General features: G+C 35.0%; 1 protein-coding gene across 9 annotated transcripts in view; it reads left to right on the top strand.

The window, feature by feature from the left end:
- Positions 1 to 21,217, top strand: part of PAM (peptidylglycine alpha-amidating monooxygenase) — a 119,084-nt gene extending 97,867 nt beyond the window's left edge. For 3 of the 9 annotated variants that reach the window (XM_059873328.1, XM_059873321.1, XM_059873322.1), the window contains 11 exons: positions 3,223 to 3,352; positions 8,415 to 8,531; positions 9,057 to 9,129; positions 10,449 to 10,656; positions 11,302 to 11,502; positions 14,180 to 14,298; positions 15,297 to 15,396; positions 16,705 to 16,758; positions 19,061 to 19,273; positions 19,814 to 19,870; positions 20,400 to 21,217. In XM_059873328.1, the coding sequence (XP_059729311.1) occupies positions 3,223 to 3,352; positions 8,415 to 8,531; positions 9,057 to 9,129; positions 10,449 to 10,656; positions 11,302 to 11,502; positions 14,180 to 14,298; positions 15,297 to 15,396; positions 16,705 to 16,758; positions 19,061 to 19,273; positions 19,814 to 19,870; positions 20,400 to 20,581 (1,454 nt within the window). In that variant the 3' untranslated portion in view covers positions 20,582 to 21,217. The remainder of the gene's footprint in view (positions 1 to 3,222; positions 3,353 to 8,414; positions 8,532 to 9,056; positions 9,130 to 10,448; positions 10,657 to 11,301; positions 11,503 to 14,179; positions 14,299 to 15,296; positions 15,397 to 16,704; positions 16,759 to 19,060; positions 19,274 to 19,813; positions 19,871 to 20,399) is intronic. The other 6 variants (XM_059873329.1, XM_059873324.1, XM_059873330.1 and 3 more) reach the window with 4 other exon arrangements.
- The last annotated feature ends 321 nt before the right edge of the window (positions 21,218 to 21,538 follow it).

Raw genomic sequence — 21,538 nt, 5'->3', positions numbered from 1 at the left:
GAAGATGTCAATACCATCTTTTGGTAAAAGAACCTTTGTAGCAATAAAATATTTAAGCATATATTTTGTTTCTTTTTAGAGAAGTATTTACATGTTTAAAACAAAATCTTCTGTAAGAGAATTTTCCTCCTCAGGGGAAGAAGTAAATGATTTGATGATTTGATGATTTAATGAAAAATTTATCCCCTTTGTAAAACATTTACTGCATTGAACTGAAAATTTTCTCAATTTTCTTAGGCAAGACTCTGCTATTAAATTAATTTCATTTAACTGTTTAAAAATCACCAGTATTAAAATAATTTAATATTTTTAGTCTTGCAAATATTCCAATTTTTAGCGTATAATCGGCCTGAAGTACCAAATACCTGAAATACCAAGTGGCTAGTGCAGTAAGTAAAGTTGTTATAAATGTTTAAGCTTTATACAACAGCTCTTCCTGCACTGTGGTTATCTTGTTAACCTAGACTGGTCAATAATCTGTCAGGTTATTTAATATCACTGCAACTAGTACAATTATACCCTCTAAATATGTCAAATAGTGTAATTCTCCAATTTTCAAAACTCCTTTGTGCACTGCTTAATTAAATTTGTCAAGACTTAAGTGAAGGCTCTGATGGCAGGGAGTGCAACATGACTTAAAGTTGACAAAGCTAAAATCTAGAATGATCTTCCAGGAAATTCTGGATATTAAATTACAGTTGTGTCAGTAAATAAGGCTTTCATCTTTCACTTCTTTAGAGACTTAATTGCATGTTCTAAATTTAGGTGATTCTTCCTTGTTTTCTTTTTTTTTTTTTTTAATGAAAGGAACTACTCCAAGTTGAAAACTAGAAGATCTGGTACCTAGTTTAGAGATCTCATTCACAAGAAAACCAATGATCTTGGTTTTTCTAAGTAATTATAAATTATTTCAACGGGGAAAGTAATTTTCATTAGCCTCATATGAAACTGTTCCATGGACCACTAATTCTTGTAGGGAAATAAGTAATAAGTCTTAGATAAGGGAAGTCTAAATGTAGTGAGTTTTTGTAAAAAGCTAGTTGCCTTGAGATAAACCTGTATAAAGGACTTTCAGAATGGACTGAAAGGAAAAAGAAAATGCAATACTAATTAACAAATCTTGGAAAAATGTGATAAAATCTAAAGATTGTATTGAGGCTAGAGCTCTTCTGATTAGATTATATTTCACTATACATTCATTTTATTGTTTTGATCTATCAGAAATCTTTTATTGCTTTAAGTATAAACATTTTCCATTTTACAGTATGTGTCTGCTGAGAGACTAAATAGAGGCCAAAATAGAGGTTTTATGTTTAGCCTTCTATTTTTTCTAGCTTTTTTAATAAAGGCTCAGAGGCCTCTGTAACATGAAACATAGACAAGCTTTCTGGAGTTTACCATAAAGTGATATTGGTTGAGCAAGTGAGGATGCAGACACTCAATTTCCATTCTCTTATTCCTTCCAAACTTCTGTGAATATATCTGGCACTGCACCTGCTGTGATCAACTCAACTCTACAGAAGTATGAATATGTATAATTTTTTGTAACAGCTTTTCTTTTAGCTTGCAGCTTTTGTTCAACTAAAATTTCTACAGGGCAGGATTTCTTGTTTTACAAGTTTCTGATTACTGTCCTGGATACACTGCAGTTGCTGATAGCTTGTGGGTTTCCTTTAGGTCACCGACTCTAGCTTACGATATCGCAGTACAAACAATTAAAACATCTCCTAGTCTGCAGTAGGTTTTCAGCACTGGTTTCATATTTCTCTTGGATAGGTTGTAGAGAATGATTTTCCCTCTACTTCATTCCTGTTCCTTCTCAGACTGCAGCTCTTCTGAATGAATGCAAGGGGAGGCTATTATCAGGACAGATGGGTTGCAAAGGTGGCTTAAAGATTTTAAACATGGTTTCCCATTAATTTTACCTTTCGTTGGAAAATGGCTTCCAGGTGAAGGTGAATCCTCTCAGACTCCTTGGGTGCTGTGTTCTGAGGTCTCTTATCTGCCTTCTTTCAAAGCAGGATGCCCTTGCACTTTGTGAATTTTGAAATCTTTTTCACCTGCCTAGATGGTACCCTAGGTGGCTGGTGTTTAGGATCAGAGCAGAACTCACAAATTTGCGTGAGCTGAAAGTTGCAAAATAAAGCATGGTTGCTTTCAAACACACTGACTATTAGTGAAGTGGCTCCAGTTTCACATAACTTCCAAGAAATTGCTTCTTATTTGCCATCAGTTTGGCTGAATGTGCCTACATACTAATTATGTGTTGTAGAAATACCTGAATTATTCTCAACAAATCAATTTCTGAAAGGAAGCAGTGGTGGATTTCCTAACATGTAGAACAAATTTTAGAATTTTTTGGTTTTAATTTCTTTCTATTTTATCAGAATTATTGAGATCTCTTTTTCCATTACATTTTTTATTTTTTAAAATCTAGTTCATTTGTCTCTTAATACACTGCCAGAGCCACACAAGAGCAATCTCTTCCAAATAGTGTTTAAGTAGGTGATCTGTGAGAAATTAATCCTTGCAGTCAACTCTCTGCCACTTTTCAAATATTGAACAGTTTGCACCTTTTATCCTTGTCAGTCTGCTTTTACGTAAGAGATACTGAAGAGACGATACTTTTATCTTTGTAATGTTAATCTCTAAAACTAAATTTCTCTCCCTTAGTTGAGTTTTGCAGGTTAAGACAAGTACAAGAAGTCTTCTTTTCTTAGTGTTAAAAGCTTTAATAGGAAAAAAAAACCCCATGATTCACCCTCCACATGTTTCATTTAGTCATTCATGGTATTTATTATGCATTTTATAATCAAACACTCATAGTTAATATTTAAATTTTCCTGCTGATTTCAATTGTATATTTTTGTAATCTTTCAGTGTAGAAAGTATTTACAGAGCTTCTAAAGCTTCTGGAGTATGTATTCATGTATCCTTACAAGTTGGAGAAAAGGATGGAGTCAAAAGCAGTTTTGACATTTCTGTCATCTATATATAGCAGGTTGCCAGTGCTTGTGCATGCTTTACTATGTTAAAACTATGCTTGGAATGAAATTGCAATGCATTGAATGGAAATACTGCATGTAAGAAAATGTCCATATAATTCCCAATAGTCTGTACCAAATGCCAGTTAACCATATTTGGAATTTTTTTTAAAATATGCTACATGATTATCTTTTTGGTTTTTTGTATTTATTTTTATTTATTTATTTATTTGGTCAGATTTCCACACAGAAGAGGCTGTGGAGTGGACTGGGTTAGACCTCAAACTAGGCCAAGTTTCTGGGTTGGCTCTGGACCCTAAAAATAACCTAGTTGTCTTCCACAGAGGTGATCGTGTTTGGGATGAAAAGTAAGTAGAGACCCTTGCTGAATGGTGAGTTAGAAGGTTGAATTTCTGTGTGCTGTTTATATACCTTCTCAAGAAAAGACAGCTTGAAGTTATTTTTTCATTTAAAAATTCAGTCCTTTGGCTGACAGTGCCTTTCAGAGACTCAGAATAGAAATGGTGACTGACAATTCAAGATGATGAGTTATTAGGTCTTTACACAGTAAGAATGTGTCTCCAGGGGAAAAGAACTTAGTACATTAGGTCCTTAAACTGTATGACCACGTTAGTATGATATTCACTGGGATTAATTATCCCTACCTCTCCATGTCTCTTAGCAGGCATAATTAGCCTGGGTGAATAATGTTTTCGTATGGTATATTATAATCAGTACTTGGGCTTAAGATGTGCAAAGCTATGTCCATTCTTCTTTGTGTTTATGTACACAGAAAAAAAAGTAATTGTTACAAGGTACTCTCTCAAAACAAACTTTATTCTACTCATTTGATGAAATTTACTACATTTAGCATCACTTAAACAAAAAAATATCTGAACTCTAGAATGGTGGTCCTTCTAGTGTTTGTAAAATTATATAGTCAGAGGTATATTATTTTTAGAACAGAACATTCCAATACTATCTTTGTTTTTACAGTGTTCTTATGTATTTGATTTTTAAAATTGTATATGTGTTTATATGGATACTTTTTGAAATTGGAAGAAATACTGGGAGAAAGTAGTACAAGATGTTATATGGTACCCTTTTCAAATATACCCTTTTAAAAAAATCTCTTATTATTATTTTGTCTTCTTTTTAAGCATCTGTTTTCCATATATATATATATATATATATATATATATATATATATATATATATATATATATATATATATAGCTATAAGACTAAAGGGTAGGTCTGTTTTCAAATCCTGATGAGTTCATTTAAAGATAACATCATGTCTGAAAAATAGGACAGTATTCTGAACCTTAGGATAACAAATTATGCTTAGAATAGTGTTTCATGAAAGAAAATAAGTAATTTAGGTTTTAAGGTAAATAATGTATTGCAGCAGATGAGGCAATCATTTGTTTCTCATACAGTATTCTCATGCATCAGTGATATCTCCAGCTCAAGTGTATATAAATAGAGACTAAATTATGCATTGTACAACTTGTATTACTCAGACTTCAAGTATTATGTAAAAGCTGGTTTTTTTATCCTCCTACTCAGAAACATAAGTGCCATTCTTTGTGTTGTTGAATAACGAATTGTAAAAATATTTGAAAATAGGCTGGTCCTTCTAAAATACATATTTTTGAGTGTCTGGCAATTGAAGTATACCAGCAATCCAGAGCACAAAACTTGAGTTTGAGATCCAGCAGTATTGGGAAAGCCTACAGGTTTGAAACAAAACAAAACAAATTCCCTAAAACATCAGGTGTGCATGATGAATCAACCATGTTGAGAGACAGGCAAAACTTCAGCTTCATTATGCTGTGGCTGCAGAAGATTGGAGTTGTGATATGTAGTCTGGAAATCCATGTATGTACCACCAGTGCTCAATAACAGTACACATGGCCTCCCATAAAGATAACTAATCATTAAATCCTAGTTCTTTAGGGATTTTGTTCCTAAATCTTACTTTTTTTCTTCTTTTTGTGGAGCATAGTTAATCAATGTATAGGAAATCTAGTGTTGATAGGGACCCTTAAGTCAGCTGAACTGGAACATTGTAGGCCTTTTATATAGAGTGTGATGATTTTAAAATGTATTTTGAAAACATGCCTGTTGTTAAGTCCTTGTTCCACATCTTGTCACATGGAGAAGAGGCACACAGAAGTGTGCTGATCCAGTCAGCCTTCCCTTTTTACTTTTGGGTACATACATGGGTATTAAGTTTCAGGTTCCTTTCATGCGTTGTGATGAAAAAGGAAGAAGTAATGGGTGTTCTCATTTTTCAAGAAAAAACAATTGCATTTGGAAAGGGTTCATCATGACAGTTGTATGGGGGAGGCATAACAAGTTAGCAGACTTTTAAGTTAACTTTCATTATTAGCTGCAAATACACAGTTAATTGAATATTCCTTACCAAATTGTAAACATGATAAATCAATGGCCTGAAAGCCCAGAATTTGTTTTCTGTTTTAATGCTTCACCAGCTTAGTATAGAAGCAAATAAAACAAAACCAATCTGTGCTATTAGGCTATGCACAATTTTTTCCAATGCATTATTAACATATGCCACAAAAGCTGGATTCTCATTCAGCTTAATATAGCTAGTTGAATTGTATATGCTCTTGCAAAAGGTGACTTCAGTCTACTTTAGAGCACAAAGGTTATGCAGTGACAAACACTGTAATACAGTAGCAGTTTTGCAGTGGCTGTAGCATTCCTTCAGCATATGTTTTTAAAAAATAATCCTCTTAAATAATTAAGGTACTTCTACTGCATGGTCTCTTCAGTTTCAGAAGAGTCTTTGCTATAAGCAGCATGTATTGTGTAGAATTAAAAAAATTAAAACCATTCAGCTGGCTAAACAGTGAATCAGCTGGAAGTTATTTTGGATTTTGTGTAGAAAAATGTGTGCTATTTATCCAGTTTATAAAGAACTTATTAGAGAATATCAGTTACATTCTTGTTACTGCATTCTTACCAAGGTAGGCAGGCTGAGCACAGTACCACAATGGTGATGGATATTGATCAAAAATAGACCTCGGGGTTGTGCTTTCAGAAGTTATGAGATCAGGTGGTCTGTCTAAATTTACTATGTAGCCCACACTAAGGATACTAGATTTAGCAAGAAATCCTTTGCATTAGTGTGAAGTAGCCAGATGACAAGTAGAAACAACATGTGGAATTACATTGGAGTTTGAAATTAAAAGTAGTAGATATGCAGTGGATTTTATTGGTCTTTCAGTATCAAAGTGCAGAACATATCAGGAAACCATTTTTTAGAGAAATACGACTACTGTGTTTAGTTGTTCTCTTTCTGTAGTTTTGGTCTTGCTGTTTTTAAGCTGGAAGTAGTCAGCATTGTTTGTGTTTTTATATATCAGTTAAAACAAAGGAACATTGCTTGGAAATTAGTAAGAAGAAAAGAGTGACTGTGATTTTGTAGCATTCTAGTCATTCTCCTAGAAAAGAAGTTTGACAGGGAGAAGATGAATGGAAGATGACTCCATAAACTCAAGTTCACTAGAATTTCTCTGCATACCATACAATCTCTTGTTTACACTGAAATCACTTAGTTCCCAGAAGAGCTGGGAATAGCAGGAAATACTTACGTGTCTAGACAGCACCATTACTAAGAACCAAAATCATACCAAGGAAAGCCAATAATTATTTTAAGTAGTCTAGATAGTCAGTTCTGCAGATACATTCATGTTTTTCATGGGGCTTGTTTTGTACAATATCTACCATCACTAAGATTCTTTTCTTTGATTATTTGTGTGGATTTTTTGTAGTTATCTATGTAGATTAAAAATTATATTAGTTCAATCTGTCCATTTTTGATGCTACAGATCGGTAATCCATAGCCAGAGCAAGCCCTTTTGAGTGTTGGACTCCTTTTAAAATAAAACTTCAAAAATTAAGAGAACTTATCATGGCAGATTACTGTCATGAATGGTAAAGAATATAATAGCACCTGCTGAATCATGTTGAAACAAGGAGGTACAACACCAGTATAGGCCTTTGTCATTACCATTTATCCATTGTCTTCCTCCACATGATGGCAGAAGTCAGGGGAGAGTTTTAATAGCTTTCACCTTTGGTTTAACCATTCATAGTCAAAAGGATTATTTTTCCATCAGACATTATTTCTACCAGAAATTCAATAGTTACACATAGTTACTATATGCAATAGCAGTATCTAAATACTACTTTTTAATCATAGCCTATGTAGAAACTTAAACACATTCTGTATTGATTTTTCTGGTTATGTATAAAGCCAATATTGCTTTTCCGCATTAAAAATTCTTGACATATAAATATTTAATGTTATGGAGATGTGAGACTGTTAGAGCTGTACAATACATAGTTTTAATGGCTGTATTCAAAGCCTTCTCTGTGACTACAAAGTATATTCTTGTTTACCAAGTAATATCAATCATGGCTGGATTTCTCTTGGGATTAACAAATGGATTTAAAAATACAAAGTGGGAGCTGGGAATGGGCCTTGTATTCATGCATTGTTCATTCACATCAAACACCATGCTTTAACATTTAGCCTGAAATGTTCAAAATATTTTACACTCTGTTTACCTTCACTAAAAGCTGAACATATATTTTAACAGGTCAGAGTGAGAGCCAACATCTCTGTAAGGATATAGACAACTATATTTTTATTTTTTAGGAGCATATGATAATTTCCTGCCTAGTAAATGTCCTCTGGAAAGTTTATCATGATTCTTAATGAATGAAATAGTGACATGTACAAATGTTTTTATGGATATATTTTATGTACCTTGAAAATTGAGTGGAATTTTGTGGGATGAGGAGGAATGCACATAATATCCTATAGTCATGTGTAAGCACACTGTGAAAAGAATAAGAACCATAAGAACTGAATCTTGTTGTAGGAAGCCCTGGCAAAATACTGAACTGCATATGAAAAAAAGAAAAGCAGAAGACACACAAATATGCATAGACTGCCTTAGATGGTACATTGTATACCTGGTCTTAGTGGCAGGTATACCCTGGTGATTCCCTGTATTTTTTTTCTTAGGCTGTATTGTTGAATTTCTCGTTTCTGGGTTGCCATGACAATGAAATTATTAAACAAAATAACTTGAAAAGGGGTTTTTACTTACTTGCTTTAGGACTATCTTTAATTGTTGCTATGTTGATTTGGTGCTCCTTTAGTTTAGAAGTTATAACCTCAGTAGAAAATGCAGGCATACAACACTATTAACTCTTACAGCTATACTCTTAACAGTGATGTAGTAAGATTTATATTTAAAAAAAAAAAAAAAAAGGTAATAACCCCACACTGGAACTGAGCTACAAAACTTGGCTTTAAGTTGTGTGTATATTATTCATCAGTAGAACTTTCTAATGCTGGCTTTCTATTCCACTCTTTTTGTACAGTTCTTTTGACAGCAAATTTGTCTATCAGCAAAGAGGACTTGGACCAATTGAACAGAATACAATTATTGTCTTGAATCCAAGTACTGCAAAACTGCTTCATTCCACAGGCAAAAGTCTGTAAGTTGGAGTTTTTTTCTATTACTAATTGAACTAGTAATAGATATATTAGAATATATTTCCATATATTTTATGCCAAAGAGTCCCTAAACTATTTTTTTTTGTATTTTATATTATGTTTGTGCATTTATATACAATTGTGTAATTGTAGCCTGAGTATCTTCAAGTAAATAAATAAAGTCAACAAATAATGAAATAAATTTGCCATCTCTATCAGCTCTATTTTCTAACATTTCATATAATTGCATCTACCAGCCAGATTAACAGAAGTGAATATTGTACATTGTCCTTATAAATGCTAAGGTAGCCTGAGTGAAGTAGCTGAGATCAATTGAATTTCATACCTGAGACACTGTTGTCAAGGAAATGCTAAGCTGTAAAGCTATATTTTTCATTAAGTGCTACATGCAGTTAGTACGTACAGCATTTGTTTCTGATCTATAGATAAGAAATTAAATCTTCTCATCTGTATGATTCTTCCAGAAAAATGATTTTAACTTAATTCTTCTACATTTGTGCTTGCAGATTTTATTTACCACATGGTTTGAGTGTAGATAAAAATGGTAACTACTGGGTCACTGATGTAGCTCTTCATCAGGTATGTTTCTGAAGCTTTAGTATCAGGACCATAAAATTTTGCTAAAAATATTTTTATTTTCCTAGAGATTTGATATACGTTGCTTATCTAGGTGTGTTTAGAATAACATTAAGAATGTATAGGAATTCACCCCTGTGCACTTCATGGAATATAGTTGTGTTGAATAATTTGCTACGAGGACATAGCATGTAGAAATAATAGAATCATAGACTCAAACCATGGAATCATTGTCTGAGTTGGAAAGGACCTTAGAGATTATCTTGTTCCAGCTGCCCTACCATGGGCTGGGACACCTTCCACTAGGCCAGGTTGCTCAGAGCTCCATCCAACATAGCCTGGAGCACTTTCAGAGGTGTGACAGCCACAGCTTCTCTGGGCAGCCTCACCAGTGGCATCACCAACCTTATGGTAAAGAACTTCCTCCTAATATCTAATCTAAACCTACTCCCTGTTTGAAGTCATTCCCACTTGAATGGGGAATTCTATCACTATGTGCATCTGTAAAAGGTTCATTTCTGACTTTCTTGTGGGCTCCCTTCAGGAGCTGGGAGGCCACAGTTAGGTCGCCCAGAAGCCTTTTTTTCTCCAGGCTGAACAGTCCCAGTTTCTCTCAGCCTTTCCCCACAGCAGAGGTGCTCCATCCCTCTGATCACCTTTGTGTCCCTCCTCTGGACTCTCTCCAGCAGCTCCATGTCCTTCCTGTGCTGGAACCCCAGAGCTGGAGGCAGCTCTGCAGGTGGGGTCTCAGCAGAGCGGGGCAGAGGGGCAGAATCCCCTCTCTCCCATGCTGCTCACAGGGCTTTGGATGCAGCCCAGGACATGGTTAACCTCTGGCTGTGAGCACACATTACCAACTCATGCTGAGCTTCTCATTAACCAACCCTTTCTCTTCATGGCTGCTCTCAATCCCTTCTCTTCCCAGCCTGTATTTGTGCTTGGGATTGCCCCAACCCAGGTGTAAGACCTTGCACTTGGCCTTGTTGAATTTCTCAAGGTTCTCATGGAACCCTCTCTTCCGCCTTTCAAGATCCTTCTATAATTTTCTGCTATGTCTTTTGCTTATCGATGCAGTTAAGTCTAGAAAGTGAAACTAAATTGTTTACTTTGCAGGAAATTTGCATTTTAAGCAGAGGTTTCCTAGAATCAGAACTATTGAAAAACTAATAATAAATATTATGGTCAATATATTAAGATTATATTTAGTATGTAAATTTATTTCATACGCAGTGATAGGAGATTTTCCCTAGGCCACCTAGTTCTTTGGTTTCACCTTCCATAACTAAAACCTCTTTTCTTTTCCTTTTGACTGAAAAAAAAAGGTTTTCAAACTAGGAGCCAATGACAAAGAGCCACTACTGATCTTGGGAGTACCTTTGCAACCAGGCAGTGACAAAAATCATTTCTGTCAACCAACTGATGTGGCCGTGGACCCAGTCACTGGCAGCATTTACGTCTCTGATGGCTACTGCAACAGTCGGATTATTCAGTTCTCTCCAAATGGACTGTATGTGATGCAGTGGGGAGAAGGTACAGTCGGGGCTCTTGGCGCTTTATCCATACTGCCATTACCACGAGCTCATCATGAACCACAAAATTGCTGATGTTGCTATTAATTTTTAAAATTAATTTCTATGACTAAAATACTTTCCAGGCCCTACATGAATTTCAGCCTCGTCCTTGCATCCAAATTTTCTCTTGGCTTTTTCTACAGCTACTTGTAGTGGTTATATATTTACTAAAAATAAAAGGTTGGAGTTTGTCATTGCTTTCAGAATAAATATTGTCATGCCCTGTTTTATCAAGAAAATATTCTGACTTTCATAAAGCAATTTTTTTTTCTTAAGCATATAAGAAAGGAGTAATTTTTGCCAGATTTATGCTGTGATTTAATCTATTTTAAGTTTTATGAATAATTCTATTTCTGCCTGACTCAGATTTATGTATCGCTGTAACTATGCTGAATATCCTCAGGAAATTGCAAAATCTGAATTTGGGATTTATAAAGAAAACAAAATAGGTTACTGTGAGTTGTCTATCTAAATGCTAGGAAGAAAGCAAGCTGACCTTAGTCTTTTCCCAGAGTTACATTATGTGGTATACTGCTGTTTCTAAGTAAAACTGATAGTTTCAGTGCATACTTTAACATAAACTTCGGGGGTTTTTTTATTGCAGACACTTCTCTAGGCAGATCCAGGCCTGGGCAGTTTAGTATCCCTCACAGCTTAGCCCTGATCCCTGACTTAAGTCAGCTGTGCGTTGCAGACAGAGAAAATGGTCGAATTCAGTGCTTTAGGCTGGAGACTGGGGAGTTCACAAGAGAGATCAAACACAAAGCATTTGGAAGAGAGTTATTTGCAGTGTCATATGTTCCAGGTAATCTTTTTTCTTGTTCTTCGTATTTCAAGTAATTGTTTTGTGCCAGGATGTCACGCTTCCTGAAGAGCTATTGTGTTATCTTGAGATGAATATTAACTATCTTCTAGAGTTGTCCTGTTGCAATGGAAAATTTGAGAACTACTTGTTTTCCTGCTTGCAGATGAGGGAAGCTTGCATCTAATCTCTGTTTCTAAAAAATTACTGATTACTACCTAAATGTGATATCAACAAGTGACGATCTTGCTCCTTCCTGGTGACTGCGCAGTTAATCAGTAAATAAGGAATTATTATTAATAGTAACATTTCTAAATATTCATTTTGAACTCCATTGAAGAGAGCAAAATTCAGACCAAATGAACAAGAAGGGTTTTTGGTTTCGTGAAACCAGAGAACTGAAAACAAACAGAAAACATTGTGGCTTTTAATATCACGGTCTGGTTAACAATTACTATGTTAAGTTTTGGAATTAGATTTTAAATACCAATACTGAAGGTAAGGTAAGTGTTGGATGAGGAATTTTGGCATGTTGGGCTCCTGACTCCTTAATACTAAATTTAATATCATGTTTCTCTCTTTTGCATCTGCAAGAATGTAAAAAAATGCTGTGCTGGGTGAGAGACTTCATATCTATGTGTCTCTGACAGTGGAAAGAGGCTTTCTGAGAATGTGTGTAAGCTTGGATGCATTTTGTAGTCTTTCCTCTCCTATTCACTATGCATCCACAAACCCTTTATTTAGCAGGTGTAGGAGGTAACCTCTGATCTGTTCTTCACAGTATCTTTCTACAGACATATTGCCCATAAGTTCTAATCCTATTTCAAACTGACTGGTATTGTCTGGTTCATTGGCCTTCTACCATTGCAGGCTCCAGAAGTTCATTATCCACTTTATTTATTTTTTTTAATATAAAAAGTGACCTAGTTTCATTGAGTGCTACTCAATCTCCAAATTTTGGGAGGTGAATAACAGTTCCACACTCCCCCAGTCTGGTGCCCCTTCATCTTGCCTTATCCTCTTCAAACCAAAGAACCCCCGCTACCTTAGCCTCTCCCCATAATTTATTTAATTATAAGCATATTTAATTGCTTCAGCCATAAGCATATTTAATTGCTTCAGCCCCTTGAGTATTGTATCTGCCTTTCTCTTCCAACATCTTTAGCTTCATTGGAGTCTTTTTGATAAGAGCACTAGGTGCTCATTATGTGTGCATGCTAAGTTTTTGCATAGTGTAGAACTGTCCCCTCCACTCCTAGTTCTCCTCTTCATGATGCCAGACATTCTACTGAAATTTTGTCAGACACTGTACATGGAGGTGGAGATTTCAGGAATCTTTTAGGGATGGCTTAGAGATCTCTCTCCTGAGATCCAAGTTCAAACACCACATAGGCATGATCTAGATTATTTTTTTGGAAGAAACTTCACTTTACCTTTGTCTTTGCAAAAGCTGTTCTGTCATCTGTTTAACAACTTATTTGTATAAAAAGTCTTTCTGGACTTCCTTAGTATCATGAAGCTTTTGACTTCTCCACAGAACTCACCTTCCTCAGACTGCTAGGTGTTATTTTTTGCCCCATTTTTCAGTCATTGATGAAAACTTTTGAATAAAATTTCTGACTCTGATCACTTCAACATCACACTATTCAGACTTCTCTGTCCTGAAGAATTTTTAGCCCTGCCCATAAGCTTAGCTGTTTGCTTCCTGTTCATTAATGGATCTTTTGTTCTGCCCTTTGATAACTCACATTCAAAAACATCTGATGTACTACCTTGTCAAGAGTTTTCTGAAAGCCCAAATATGTCTATAGAATCTGCTTACCTATGTGCTTTTTCTCCCTGTTCAAAGCTGAGGCACAACCCTTAGAGAAGCCACACCAACTTGTTCTGACAGTTCACACTTATCCATGTCTCAGTCTTCGTTATGATTTCTACCATCTTACTGGAGGTGGATGCCAGAATTGATAATGTGTGTTCGCAGGCACCCTTTTGTTGGTGGGCATTACTTCGGCATCCTGCTGGACAAGTGGCTGTTTGAAGCGCTGGATTACTTAATTTGACCTGAAGTCTGATTTCACATTTGGTTTCCTTCTGAATTTGAGTGAATGCGATCTAAACCTCATAAACTAATAACCTCCAACTTGTCTTATACCTTGTGCTTCCCACTGAGCTTTCTCCTCTGATCTCTTTACTAAGAAAAAAATTTGAGTGTTAGAAACATCCCAGGATATTAAACAGAAAAAACTGACACAACCCATTTCTTTGCCATAGGCCTCTAATCTCTGAGTCCCCCTTCTCATTTTTTCCTTTTGTGGTCCGACTTACTCCCCAGATGACTTTCTTCTTTTGATGCATTGAAAGAACTTTCTGCTATCAGGTCAACCATCTATAGCACAGCATTCTTGAGGTTATTTTTTTAACACCTTCACATTCCTTTTACATTTAAACTATATGTAAAATATTGTCTTGCTGGTTCTTCTTATTTGAAGTAAGTGTGCATCTCTGAAATTACGTGAGTTATACCTCACTTAACTTTCCTCTTGTAGTTTAGCTTCTTGTTGAGTTATCTTGCTGTCTCTCTGTCTCTCAGACAGCCTTTTTTCATCTAAACTATTACAGTTCCATCTTCACTGCAGTTTGCTATGTGTGGGTTCTTAAGGCAAATTTAATGTTGTTGCAGGTGGTCTCCTCTTTGCAGTTAATGGAATGCCCTATCCTGGAGAGGCAGAATCAGTGCAAGGATTTGTGATGAACTTCTCTACTGGAGAAATAATTGATACTTTCATTCCACTTAGAAAGGTAGAGTACTACACAGAGTGCCTGTTACATATAATTATATATATGAGAACATTGGTAACATTCTACTTTCCCATCTTCCATAAGAAGTTGGAAAATAGTTTATTGCTCGGAATAAGACATTTTATAATGTAAGGTATTCAAAAGGAATTATTTATAGTACTAAACAAAAACACTAGAATTTTGGGTATTACCTTCTACATGTGATACACATTTAAAAATTATACTAATTTCTAGATGATTCCTACAGATAGTATCTTCAGGCAGGATAAGCCTATTTTATTACTGCCATTACAGTTCTTAAAAGTTCATTTTAGAGAATAATGAAGGAATTGAAAGATTCATATATTTAGATGCTAGTAATTTATCAAAAAATAGAGCTTATTCCTAAGCAGAAATAATACAGTATATAATAACTGTATGGTTATATCCCTCTTTACTGAATACTAGTGAGTAAGTTAAGGCTAAATGTTCTTCATGCAGAATTGTACGTTAAAATTGTAGGGGTTTTTTAACACTTTCTATATATTGTGTTAGATTAAAGAATGAATGTTAATATTCCCACTTCTTGGTATCACATACACTCTTTATTTACAGTCCAACTTTAAATTATATTGAGTTATTTTTTCTGAGTCTAGCGAATAGTTGTTTTGCATATGAACTTTAACAAAAATTAAATTTGTGGGCTTCAAAGTCAGATTATTTTTGAAAATGCATGTTTCAGTGGATAAAGTGGAACATATTTATATGAATAGAAATAATATTAATATAGTTTTTTTAGCATTAATATATGGAATAATCTCTATGTTGTTATCCCTGGAGAAGGCAAACATTTATGAGAAATGGAATTCCTTTCCTTTCACACATTTGGGTTTCACATCAGCACCTGCTGCATTTTCCAGTCTAAAGCAGGATTGAATATGAGTCTCAAATTAGGTGTTAAGGAGGCCTCATGAAAGCATAGACACTTAGGGGTAATCTGTGACTGCTTATCCTCGCAGAGCTTTGAGATGCCACATGATATTGTTGCTTCAGAAGACAGAACAGTATTTGTTGGAGATGTTCATGCCAAAGCAGTGTGGAAGTTTGCACCTGTGGAAAGTATGTTCTTTTTGTTCTTAATGTCCTAACTTCATATTTTATACCTTCAGGTCAGTATCACTTATCTGGTACCCCTGGCCAAGAGCCTAGTGGCATAATGAGTGATTTAAGTGCACTACAAACTTCACCTGCAGCAGTTGTGTGTTGCTACTCAGTTTTAGCATTGTTGTATGCTCTATCAGGTCCTGGGCACATGAGTTTGTCACAGAGGAAATCATCATGCATTTGCCTTACACATCCATTGTCAGTACTTGCTTAAACAAAAGTGTTACTCTAGTATTTTAGTAATTTCAGTGTATAATTTGCTGATAACTCAACTGCTTCCTGTGAGGTTATCATGAAGAAAACTCCCAAGGTATAAAACAGAAACAAAGGTCAACTTAAAAACATTGGGAGCATTCAGCACTAGAAAATAATCTAGTATAATTTGAAGTCCTATTTTCATACAGAGGAAAACACTTGCCAGTTTTAATCTAGTAACTCCCAAGGCAAGCAGCCTCAGTTCAGGGAGAGGAACCTGAATAGTCAGACTTCAATTTAGTAGGATTCAGAGAGAGGTTACATGTTTTACAGGAATAAAAATATAATTCACTGCTCCATTATATGGGATAAAAAAAATGTATGACAAACATAAAGTCTTAGGCTTCAGGATGTTAGTCATCCAGTAAGAGTCTGCTGCTATAAATGACTAAGCTAGTTATTCCTTATTTGTCTTGTTTATAATTAATGGATTTTCCTTTGGGGCATTTGCTATCAGCTACTCTTAATAACAGGAGACCAGACCAGATAAATTGTAATTCTGATTGTATATGTTTTCATCTGCATCTGCTAAACTGAACATGAACAATTCTCAGCTGTTATTCAAAGAAATATGAGAATAAAAAAGTAATGGAATTTTTACAGGTTAGATGAGGAAAGTCCTTGTATAAAATTTTTTTAGTTTTTGCTGAAGTATAAAAGACGAGTAGCTAAGAAACCCTGATTCAACCAGCCTTTAGTTCATTATGATTTTGATTATAATAAACAGTTTTATTTTTGCGGGAATCTGTGAACCTTTAGGCATAGGCATAGACATAAAATCTTTCTGTTTCATTAAAGGCGATTATTGCAAGCAACTTTCATGAACTTTTTTTCTCCGGCCTTGTGAGCTACTGAATAGTTTATATTGACTCTCCGTGGTGAAATTCAGGTGTTGATGGGAATGTTTACTGTAGGATCGTACTGTACATTTGAGAAAGCTAGTAGGAAGATGTCACTGAGTGCCTTTCTGAAATATCAGTTGTCCTGAAGAATTATTTTGTTTTACAGAAATGGAACATCGGTCAGTTAAAAAGGCTGGTATTGAGGTACAGGAGACAAAAGGTTAGTCTGATTCATAATGAAAATGAAGGGATCAGTATGTTCAAGTAGACTAGGTCTGCTTCTGCCAAGCTGAAGAGACAAAACACTGACTAGTTTGATCTGGTTTTTGTGAGTTCCTATAGGATGCACTAGAAGGAAGCTTGTAATGCTGTACCTATTTTACAGCCAACCTAAACATTTAATTTCTAGTGGTGACAAGTGCTTCACTGTCACTGAATAAAAATTTTACTAGTAGGTTAATTCCATTCTACCATCTGGTATGTTCCAGATTGGTGTCTGTGGCAGTTCCCTCAGATGCAAAAAAAGCTCTAAACAGCAACAGCAACAAATCCCCAGTACTGTCCCCCGCTCTACAACCCTCCACCACCAAAAAAAGGGTTATTTCAAACAACAATTAGTTTCTATTCCTGTGTAGTATTTTAGTACACAGCCTTGTTAGTCACACCATATGGCAAGGAATACTATTTTTTTCTATTTACATGTCTTTTTTTTCTATTTACAAGTCTATTTACTAGACTTTCTGTTTATTTAATCTGCATGAAAATGGAAAAAAAAAAGAAAAAGAAAATGAAAGCATATAGGAACAATATAAGGAGACAGAACACAGAGGAGATTCAAAGGAGTAAAATACCAATTAAGGTAGATAAAAAGTAATTTTAACCATTTGTATTCTATTGTGTAGCTCATTTCCCTTTCAGAAAAACAGTACCACATTATGGTACCATTTATAAAGGCATTTAAAATGTTCAAATGTTTTTAACTGTTTTTCTTTGCTTAAATTCAGAGCTTATGTAGTTTGCTTCAGCCATATATACACAAACAGAGAAAAGTAAAAAAAATCCCAACTGACAATTGAAAGCATATAGAATAAAGTAGAATAAGTAGGAAGGCTAATGAAACAATGAAATGCTTACTGCCATCACTGTTATCCTTTTATTTTATCTCCATTGGTACACCAGCCTGCCTGAAGCACTCAAAAGGGAAGTATTGATATTACAGTATGCTGTATATCTAGGGATAGGTAAATGCCTTTTGGCTTTCTTTAGCTGACACTTTCAATGTCATGGAGAAAAAATGCAATAGTAACACCCAGGTAAGAGAAAGGTTTTAAGTAACAATGTCTAAAACTTTATAGAGTAGGTAGGCTGAAATTAACATCTTCCAGCTCCCCTGGGAGAAAAGAGCCAATGGACTTTGTGTCATAATGCTTAATAAATGGAGAGGAGTAGCCTGCACTCTCACAGCATCCTGGTGACTGTTTGTTACTAGTGCTTGTACTACTGTGACATGGGGGAAAATTTATGGAGAACTGTAACTGCCCAGAGGTGGGAAATATAGTGAAGGAGAATCTTCCTTAGCAGTAACAACTTTTTGAACAGACAACATGTTTTCATTGTGTCATTGTTATCCTTGTACTTGTGATAACAATTATATTATTTCTCATTGGTATCATATTATTTGTCATTGTTATGTCAAATTATTTATCATTTATCAACTGAACCATTTGCTACTCCTTCAGAGTAGAACATCATTTTAATTTGATACTGAATCAAAATAGTGTTCATTGAAACTGTTTGTGATACAACTACTTGTAAAGACATGCTGTTCAGTCTGAATTCAAAATACACAGCTAGACAGTTTTACTTACTAAAAATTATCACAAAGCATTTGCAACATCATAAAGGTTTTTCTGAAATAGTTTTTCTCCTTGTGGGTATAGAGTTAACAAATTAGTCAGCAAGACTGAATGCAGTTTTCAAAAGCTCTCCAGATTTGTAGAACCAAAATTCTTTCATGGAATGTAACAGTTCTGAAAATGTAACCCTTTGCCACAGTTTTATTAGAAAGATCTTTAAAATTTTTCTTTGTGTTTATGATAATGTGATGTATACTGTCTTTCTGTATTTCTTGTGGAAATGTTTTTGTCAAAAGGAGATGTTTGATTGATGTTACACCACATGGTTATTTGCAAAAATGGATCATTGAGGTAATTTCCTATATTTTAAATAGTAGTTACTTTTTAGGACAAAACTGTTTGATGCATCTCCTTTCCTTATTTGAGAAAAGGGGAGGGAATCTTTGCTAGTGAGTGGTATCATTCAGACTTGCTCTTCCTTTTATTTGGGATAACATCAGCAAAAGCCAAAAGTGTCTCCATAAGTGTTTGTCTTTTGTTTCTTTGTTACAAAGCACTTAAGGTATCCTAGCTTTTTGTTTCCTGTAACACCATGTTCTGCCACAGCTGTTCAAGCAACAGCTTGATGCATATGGATTACATGTGGAAATTGTTTTCTTTTTAAAGAATCAGAAACAATTGTTGAAGCCAGATTGAAAAACAAGCCAGAATCAAGAGACCCTCTAGAGAATATGGATAAGCAACACTTGGTCCAACAGGCCAGCAGCACTGGAGTTTCCTTTGTTCTTATTACAACTCTTCTTATTATCCCTGTTGTTGTCCTGCTGGTAATTTTAGTATTTATTCGGTGGAGGAAGACAACTGTCTATGGAGGTAACTGTGAGTAGCTGTTCTAGAGAATAGGCTTTTATTATTCCAGTTCCAAATATCACTGAACACTGGGGGATTAGTGTATTTTTCATAAATTGGCAGACTGCGATAGACATTTGATCACTAGATCAAATGCCTATTGTTATTTTGTATCACAAAATTGTTTTATCAAGATACTTTCATCCAGAGAAGAAAATGTACATGGAGTACACAACACAGTTCTGCCACTGGTCAGGACCTACTGTGACAGAGTAGACCATTCAGCAATTTAATATGGCTACATCAACTGAATTGGATGTATTGTATTTGAAGATTTCAGCATACAGCTTCCTGACTTTTGTGTTCAAATGGGTTAGCATACCAAATGTGCTATATAGCATATCAAATATGCTAACACTCTAGTCTATTGCAGTACTGCCATAAATAGCTTCTTAGAGCTGCTGATTAGTTAGCTGAATGTCTGTGATTTGTATCAGAAAATACAGATACTTATTTGATCACAGAACACTTAGGGTTTAGCTGATTTTTGAAATTTACTTTATTTTTCAGCTGATGGGGAACGCAAACTTGATTCTAATTCAGGCAGAATTTTAGGCAGACTTAGAGGTAAGTAGTCACTGAAGATATTTTCAAATGCTGTAACTGGAGGCTTTTTTTCTGTATTCGTGTTGACTAACAGATTTGATGGAACTTTCCCAAAGGAAGAATTGGGGGCAAAGATCAGGGGGTTTTGAAAATTTATATTACAACAACTTTATTTGTCATTATCTGCCCACTAAAGAGGATGAGTCACTACCAGTGAGAGCAGGAGCTATAATGAGTTATTGTAAATCTGGTGAATGAAATGAAGCACTTTGAAACTAAGGGCAAATAGGAATGCCAATAACCTGTGTAAAATTAATAAAATAATGGATGCTAAAAAAGCATAGTCTGAAACTTCTACTTCTAAGATTAATTTCCTTTTTCTTTCCTATTATATACACCTAGCTTTTGTGGCTCATATGCTGAACCTTTAAAAACAGTTTCTGGAGGGACACTTTAAAGAATCACCACTATACTGTTCAATTAGTAGATAGATTTTTATTGCCCCCTTACAGTTAAAGCAACCCTTATGAAAATCCTTTCCTTTCCATAGGAAAAGGTGGTGGTGGAATAAACCTTGGGAACTTCTTTGCAAGTCACAAAGGCTACAGCCGAAAAGGGTTTGACAGGCTGAGCACTGAAGGAAGTGATCAAGAAAAAGATGAAGATGATGGCACTGATTCCGAGGAAGAGTGTTCAGTGTCTCCACTGCCACCAGCACCTTCATCATCCTGAAACTAAGCATTTCAGTTCTCCATTATATGGTTCAACCCAGAATGTCAGATTTCTTTTCCCTTAAGCACGTTTAAGATCTTATATATTTAATTGTAAACTGTTCTAGTCTGTGTGGGGCTGTACACTGGTTCCTTTAATTTTTGGGTGGTTTTAGTTATTTTAGTTTTTTAAGTGAAGGAGTATATGGAAATTCCATATCAGTGCCGTTGGTTTTTATGTGAACATCTTAATAAAGCAAAGTCTTCTAATTGCAGGACTCATTTAAAGCAGTAGTATTTTATCATCAAATATGGGGATCTTGTAAATAAGTCTACTATCTGCTTCATCAAAATATTTTTTCCATAATTATTGAGTTGCCAATTTCTGTTTTGTGCCTTTCCTCTTCAATGTCCTTAACCTGTTGCATTACAGAGAATATACAGTGCCACAAGAAAATGAAGCTGTTAAGTCTTCTTCTATTTTTTTAAATCACTAACATGATATTGCATTGAAGGAAAGAAAAAAGTCTCTATTTAATTTTTTTCTTCTTCCTAACTTGATGTGTTTCTGGAATGTCTTATTTTTAGATGGTATCACTGTTAGAACACTATTTTCAGAAGCTGAATGTAATTTGTGCAATAAAGTATTCGCAGAGCATTGGCTGTCAGAGTGTACTTTGGAATTTTTGCTTGCACTTTTTTGTATATGACTTTTGTAAGAGTTACAGGGGGCACTTTACAAAGCAAAAATTTTAATGTGTTCTACCAACTGATTAAAAAATGCTATTTTATATGGAAGTTGGGAAAATATTTTGTTATGTCATGGGGTTGTTTGGGTTTTTTTTTTTTTAAGGCTAATAATCTTCATCACACGTACAAAGTCAAACTTAAACATCTAAAGAGGGATTTTACTTATTTAATAAAGCTGCAAGGTATTTCCTTAATAAAACACATGGTCACAGCTAAGACAAAACCTGTG

The sequence above is a fragment of the Haemorhous mexicanus genome, chromosome Z (genome assembly GCF_027477595.1).
Source record: "Haemorhous mexicanus isolate bHaeMex1 chromosome Z, bHaeMex1.pri, whole genome shotgun sequence".
Taxonomy (NCBI): Eukaryota; Metazoa; Chordata; class Aves; order Passeriformes; family Fringillidae; genus Haemorhous; species Haemorhous mexicanus.
The sequence above is the reverse complement of the archived record's forward strand: the minus strand, read 5'-3'. Positions and strand labels throughout refer to the sequence as shown.